Here is a 7,674-nt window from a genome sequence, read left to right on the forward strand (position 1 = left end):
GGCAAAGAAACAAGGAAACTGGAAGCCCGTCCATGTTGGAAATATTGTTCATCCCTAGATGGACTCCCTGCATGCTTGTATCTGGCCCATTTTTAAGGCCCTGCATTGCATATTTATTTGCTATTTTTTGCACCATTCTTAGGAGCATTTATCAGCATTTTATGGTTTTTTGTTTAGGTTGGCCTGTAGGACCTGGCCGACCAGCTCATGAGGACCTATATAAATAGGTGTCTCATTCCCACATCATTTCATCTCTGATTTCTGCCCCGACTCCCTCGTGCTGTACCTTCATTCATATTCAGGTTCTTGATCATCTACAGTCTACTGTCTACATATATATGCTGTTTTCAGATTTACAGCAGTAGCACATGTTTCTCACATGATATCAGAGCCTAGAACTGCTCTAGGACCTGCATGAACGTCAGATTTCAACACATAAAGACATGCGTTTTCAGATCTGGGAGCTGTGTTTTCATCTAGGATCTGCGTTTTTCATCAGAAAGCTGCGTTTTTCTCAGTGGTGCTGCGTTTTCTTCAATCAGGCTGCGTTTTCTTCACAGAGCGGTGTTTTTCAGCATCTGTGGTGCCATTAAATCTTGGAGGTCCATTTCTTTTCTCCTCTTCTGGTTTTTTCCCACCCTCTCACCCTGCATTCCTTCTTCTTCATCCTCCTACCAACTGGGCTCAGTTTTAGAGGAGGTCTAGCTGCTTCTAGCCCTATTTAAAGAGGAGGATTCTGCATTTGGAGGATATGGCTTCAAGAGATCAATACTCTTAACTTCTCTGGACTTCTTTTCTCTTCCCAGGGAATCCTATCCCCTACTTCTCAGGCTACCACTTCATCGGTACCCTCTCCCTCCACCCCTTTCGTGGTTCCCCCATCCTTTCCTGCAACTACTTCTTCTCTTGTTGCTCCCCTCCCATAGAACCTCTCCCCTTCTTTCTCTCATGTTCCATCCTACACTCCTCCCCAAATCAGTGATTCCATGAAGCTTACAGCCACCAATTATCATACTTGGTCTTTTTATACCCAGTTGCTACTTGAAGGTGTTGGTGTTTGGACATCAGTTATGACACCTCTCTTGGATGTGATCTTTGTACGGGTGGCAGCAAGCTCACTCTCAATCAATGGGCTATCGGGGGAACTCTCTTGAAGACGCTAGAGAGAAGGAAGACCCCTCCGAATGCTCCTCTCGTGCTCATGAAATCCCTCCAATCTGCCCCGTGTTGCCTCTTGCAAAAAGATGTTGATCTTTCCGAGGCCTGCATCCAAGGTGCATGCAGCAGAATTTGAGATAAAATCTAGTCTCACCCATATCTGGTCTATCCTGCTGTAGATCTCAGGGTCTTGTATGTGGCTGTCCGGAATCCTAGTGCTCACATGCTTGTCTTGCCTCCAAGGGTCCTCCAAGGACAGAATAACCGGAGCATGATTAGAGAAAGTGGTGCTCGCCAAGATGCCAATCATGTCCCTGTGATTGCAAACCCACTCATCCACATAGAATCTATCAAGTCGAGAGAGGTTGAAGTCGGTGCTCCACATATCGGACCAGGAGAAGCACAAGCTCCCGAGGTTATGCGCAAACTCTGGCAGATGCCAAGGGTCCTGTCCCTTGAGTGCCAAGATCAACCCGTGCACAGTACTCTACACTTGAGATTGTAGCCATGCCTCCTCCGAGTCTGTCCTCTGTTGACTCGATCATGTTCAAGTCTCCACCCATGCACCAAAAGTCAACTTGAGGAAAGGCCTGACGGACTGTACTCCAGAAGGTGGCTTCTACTTGATGCGGCATTCAGGGCATAAACATTGAGGAAACCCACATAGTCCTCTCCAATCCTAATGGTAACCCACTGTGCTCACCCAGTGAGTGACACCTGAGCCAACCACTACCAGCTAGAGCTGCTTACTGACAAAAATACAAACTCCTCCCTGTGTCGCAGAGGGGCCGAAAGAGGGAGACCAAAAAGTGTGACTGCTGCCTGGTAAAGTCTTCCCATAGCGATGAGTATGCCCCTCGGAAAGATGGTGCTTTTGGAGAAAGAGAATGTTGATGGGTCCCCCAACTATAGCTCTATGTAGCTCTCCTCTAAGGACGCCTTGTCACGTGCACACCATTCAGGTGTACAGTGACATGGCATCATTTTAGCATCATAAGCATCATCAGGAGTTATCAGGCATTTTCCAGGCATTAAAAGTATTTAATTCAGCTTGTACATCATTGTATGGGGCTGGAATGGCACCTGCAACAATGGTACGTGTACACCTCATCTGCATCACATGGTTTATTTATGCAATTTTTAGGCTCATTTATGGGGCAGCCGACCAGCAGTCGTGGACAATTGCATCTGGCCGATAGCAGTTATGCTGCCCGACCAACAGCATTCCTACCTATATAAGCAGGCGCCTCATCATTCCAGCATTCAGCCAAGTGTCCCTCAGTGTTTCTACTCCAGAAGGGCTGAGAACAGCAGCGCATCCATCATCATCAGCATTCAGTCCATCAACGCATCCAGTTCAGCCAACGCATCTGTCTCCTCAGCGTTTCCTTCCCAGGTAATAGGAGAGCATTTGCGTTTTCAGCATAACATCAGCATTGCTTCAGTCCCAAAGCCATCCCTTGAGCGTTTCCTTCCCAGGAGACACGACAGTGGGACAACAGTACATTCAGCATATCAGTATATTCAGCATATAGGCAGCATATTCAGCATCATAGATCTATTCAGATCTCATTGTAACTGCATTCATCATCTAATATAGCTGCATTGCATTGACACATATTTGTCTATCTCTTAAACATCATTAAGTGCAGTTTAGTTAGACTAAGGTTGTGATTACTACGGTCAAAGCCTCTACATGTCACATTGGTATCAGAGCGTTACAGGGTAACCAGCCTTAGATCATGTTCATTCCATCAGTCATTCAGTCAGACATCATGTTAATCGCTTCCGCACAGTTAAACCCAGTTCTCAAAATCTTGCAGGCCACCCTTAGGGATTTTCCCTTAGGTATGCATTAGTAACCCATCCATCTGCATTCTTGCACAGCATATAGGATTGCACATGGCTTGCATAGTCATCATCATAGCAGTCAGTCTTGCATCTGCAAGGCATACATGTTTACCCATGAACTCTCTGGGAAAGAATGACATCCATCATCAAAGGAGGACATAAGTTTTGGGCTTCAACTCTGGCAGCAGCAGGGGGTTTCTCTTCCACGGAAGACGGAAGTTTGCTCCAACATCGCTTCAGGAGGTTCAGAGCTTCAGGAACGACGGAGATGGTAGGTGAAAGGTTTCCACAGGCAGGTCAGGGTGACTCAGGTATTTCCAAGCAGTTTTAGCAGCATTTGCCATTCAGTTCCCGCAGTACATAAGAGTCTTGGCTCAAGGATTTCACTCCTGCAGACGACCTCAGTCCCGGCAGCAGAAGACAGAAGGGGGAGTGGTTTGGAGGAGAAGGATCCCCAGAGGAGTCGAAGGTTGCCAGGTATACCACCCAGCAACAGTTTAGCAGCGGGGAATGTCACGTGCACACCATTCAGGTGTACAGTGACATGGCATCATTTTAGCATCATAAACATCATCAGGAGTTATCAGGCATTTTCCAAGCATTAAAAGCATTTAATTCAGCTTGTACATCATTGTATGGGGCTGGAATGGCACCTGCAACAGTGTACACCTCATCTGCATCACATGGTTTATTTATGCAATTTTTAGGCTCATTTATGGGGCAGCCAACCAGCAGTCGTGGACAATTGCATCTGGTCGACAGCAGTTATGTTGGCCGACCAACAGCATTCCTACCTATATAAGCAGGCGCCTCATCATTCCAGCATTCAGCCAAGTGTCCCTCAGCGTTTCTACTCTAGAAGGGTTGAGAACAGCAGCGCATCCATCATCATCAGCATTCAGTCCATCAACGCATCCAGTTCAGCCAACGCATCTGTCTCCTGAGCGTTTCCTTCCCAGGTAACAGGAGAGCATCTGCGTTTTCAGCATCACATCAGCATTGCTTCAGTCCCAAAGCCATCCCTTCAGCGTTTCCTTCCCAGGAGACAAGGGAAAGACAGTGGGACAGCAGTACATTCAGCATATCAGTATATTCAGCATATAGGCAGCATATTCAGCATCATAGATCTATTCAGATCTCATTGTAACCGCATTCATCATCTAATATAGCTGCATTGCATTGACACATATTTGTCTATCTCTTAAACATCATTAAGTGCAGTTTAGTTAGACTAAGGTTGTGATTACTACGGTCAAAGCCTCTACATGTCACATGCCTCACCTCTGAAAGCACTGAGGCCCCCCCTAAACCCTAAATGTTCTATGAGGCTATATGCATATCAATCTTTGTGGGAGGCGGAACTATCAAAACTGCTCTCCACTCGAAGAGTCTTGGGCGTGGGTTTTGATGGGGAGTAATCACAATCGGTCCTGGGGCGAAGGCGCGCTAGGTGGGCGTGGATCCTATCTCCATGTGTCAACACTCTGTCCGAGCGCGAGAGTAGGCATACTTTGAACTCCATTGATCAAAATGAAGGTCTGTAAGAGCGGGGAGGAGTACTACAACCGAGATATGAAGGAACACAAAGAGCAGCACCTCTTGGTTGGAGCACACCACCTCCGTGTCCTGATCTCTATGGCTTGAGCCTTCCAGCTCCATCCGAGCCAAGGGCTAGAGATGGGTGAGCACGTCGGCGGTGATGCGCAGATCATTAAGATGGTGTGAGAGCTCTACTGCCTGCCGGTGGATGGTGGCAACCACCGACTCCGAATCTCGCTCCGTCCTTGGGGCTACACTCAAGGGAAAGGAGAATCATCACGCCACTCTCTGGCGTGGATGGCCTGGAATGATGAAACACCACACAAATCCGAATGGGAGCCACTCTCTTCAAAAATATCAGTTCCTTCCACAGGAAGACATCGGAAGAAACCGTAATCCACTGGCAACCCCAAGATCAAGGGGGCCCACGTGGGGACTCTAGCGGGAGATTCCTCACTGGGGAAGTGATGATGGTCATCTCTATTGGCTCCGAGGATCGATGAATCAAATGGCGGACAGAGCTCACCCACTACCTCTGCTCTGGGGGGGTCAAGTGCTGCCGGAGGGCGGTTGGAGTGCTCAGGAGAGGTGGAGGGAGGGGGGAGTGTGGACTCAGAAGAGGACGGGGAGGGAGGCTTGAGTACTGCACTCTCTGCAGGATGGGGTCTCCTTGAAGGCAAGAAGGGATATGACGTGAGGCCTTTCTCCCGGCGAGGCCATACAAATGTGAAGGGATGGAATCCTGGCCGCCTGTGTGGGGGACAAAGCGGTAGTGGGGGGAAATTCCATCACTCTCCCAATGGCTCCACTGATCATCGGGAGAAGAGGAAGGTATTCCTTTCTGAGGCTAGGGAAGGAGACTGTCACGGGAAAGCCTGAAATGCCAGCTTGTGGGTCACATGAGGGAGCCAAACTCAACCTGGTAGTAGCCGCGCCCCAAAGGATGAAATGTCTCTGATCTTTGCCTTGGTTTCCCCAAAGTTAACTGAGAGGTCCTGTTGCATACAGAAGTCCTGTAGAGCATCCGAATGCCTCTGAAGAGACTCCTGAGAATCTGCAATAAGGACAAATATCATCAGCATATAGTAAAATGGAGACTAGTATGTCCGCTAGTGATGCTCAGCCTCCTTCCTTGTCAATGAAATCTGAGATCTCATCTATGTAAAGGTCAAAGAGGGTGGGGGACAGTGGGCAGCGCTGTTTTACCCCAATGGTGCTGGAGATCTCCTCTTATAATCTTCTTGGGTCTCTCACTTGTCGAATGACTGACTCATATAAGGCGATGATACGCAAAGCATGTCGGACGGGACCCGTATATCCTGCAGGCATTTGAGAAACAGGCATGAGGCACGTCAGCTGCCGTATGGTTTGAAAGTTGTTTAACCCCTCCTGATATGTTCCACTGTGAAGAGGAAGAAATTTTCTGTGAGCTTGTCATAATTGGGTATTTGTCTTGCATCCACTTTGGAGTAAACTGTTTAATAATTTTGGTATCCTCGTACCCTCAAGTGTGAACTCTCCCAAGAATCCATATTTTTTCCCCTTGGTGTTCTGCCAAAATTTCCCACATTCTTTGGCCTTTTGCGGTGCCTGTCTGATCCCTTGCTGGACTTGATGCTGCCTACGCTTCCTTCTAATGCGAGTGTGGTGGAACACGTGTGGTAGTTTGCTATGCTGCAAGGTCATTTTGAGAGAGAGAGAGAGAGAGAGAGAGAGAGAGAGATGGAAGCCTTTTTATTGTATTCTACCTTAGGCATGGTTAAAGTACGCAAAGTGGAAGGCTTTCTGGAGATGTATGGAGCAGGATGCAACTCTGATGATATTGCAGTCGCTACAAAAAAGAGTGGTGTGGGCTTGGCAAAGTCTTGTTAGAGAGATTGGCATTAGACGAGAAGAACATCAGCAACAGCGATTTCTACAACGTGAAGCAACGGTTCTTGCAATCCGGACGTATGAAAAACCTTGATCATTTCTTTTCTGTATGCAATAATCCTATCATTAAGCAATCACGTTTTTTATTTTTTATTTTGGGGCGGATCAGTTAGATCAGGAAAGCCAAAATCTTTCAATACACGATCAAATTTTTTGTTGTTAATGTTGTGTGCGTGCAGCCTGTGTGTGTGTGCTGTGGCTGGGGCGAAGGGGCCATGGGAGCGCTGGGAAGGGGGGGCTGGGGGTTTAGTTTTTTCCTGAGCTAAGATGCCTACAAGTGTAAACGTTTCAGTACGTGTAAGTGTTTCAGTACATATAATCAAACTGTTTGATTTAAGATGTTCTATGCAAAAAAAATCTTTCAAAATATATCAAATTTTTTGGTTTGGTAAATGTTGTATGCAGAATATTATCTGCTGATATATTTCAAAACTTCTGAATTTTACTGTTCTATGCATACTGATCATGATCATTAAGGTCGTGGCTTTGGTATTCTAGAACACAATGGATTTTTTGAAATTGAGAAAAGAAGATCAAATGAAGTAATTTTCTGGTCATGGTTTTGGTATTTTAGAACACAACGGATTTTTTGAAATTGAGAAAAGCAGATCAAATGAAGTAATTTTCTGGTGGAAATTCCACGTTTTGATGTGGCCGGTAGATGAATGTTTGTCTCATTCTGAGTGTATGAAATTCTGGCCACCTTTCAACAGGGAGCGAAGGCATAAATTGGAATCGCTTTCCGGTGTTTTTAGAGCATGGCAAGCAAGACTCTACCAAGCTTTGAGCATATCTTCCTTCATCAACAAGCAAAAACGCCACACAAAGGGGTCTGTTTGGTCAGTTTGGTTGTCTTTGGCTGGTCAATCACATCAGGCCAAAAGGCTCAGGCATCAGTGGATCAAATCTGTCCTCCGTTCTACTTTAAACGCATGGCACGAAGCTTGTCATATTCATATTGATGAAAGCAGAAACAGAGAAGCCGAGGCTACTAGATTCGCCACATGGAAATGCAAGCGCATGGGATGGATCCAATGGACATCCTATGTTGGTTCTTGCAAGGAGAGGGTCAAGGCCTTGCAAGATTGTTTGGCACTCATCCAGACTGGTCAACATTGTGATTTTGTGAGAGAGATGATTCGTGCCTGGAAAGATTACACAACAGAGAGGTGAGTTTTTCCACGGGCATTCAAG

General features: G+C 46.6%; 1 protein-coding gene across 2 annotated transcripts in view; it reads left to right on the plus strand.

Annotated features, from left to right (window-relative positions):
- LOC147604399 (uncharacterized) overlaps window positions 1–7,674 on the plus strand; it is a 92,665-nt gene that overhangs the window by 84,023 nt on the left and 968 nt on the right. Inside the window, exons 32-33 of one of the 2 annotated variants that reach the window (XM_086795242.1) lie at window positions 6,302–6,498; window positions 7,194–7,649. In XM_086795242.1, the coding sequence (XP_086651368.1) occupies window positions 6,302–6,498; window positions 7,194–7,649 (653 nt within the window). Of the gene's footprint in view, window positions 1–6,301; window positions 6,528–7,193; window positions 7,650–7,674 lie in introns of those variants that run through there. The other variant, XM_086795243.1, reaches the window with a different exon arrangement.

This window comes from Cibotium barometz, chromosome 62 (genome assembly GCF_041138505.1).
Source record: "Cibotium barometz isolate CiBa-2024 chromosome 62, ASM4113850v1, whole genome shotgun sequence".
In the NCBI taxonomy this organism is placed as follows: domain Eukaryota; kingdom Viridiplantae; phylum Streptophyta; class Polypodiopsida; order Cyatheales; family Cibotiaceae; genus Cibotium; species Cibotium barometz.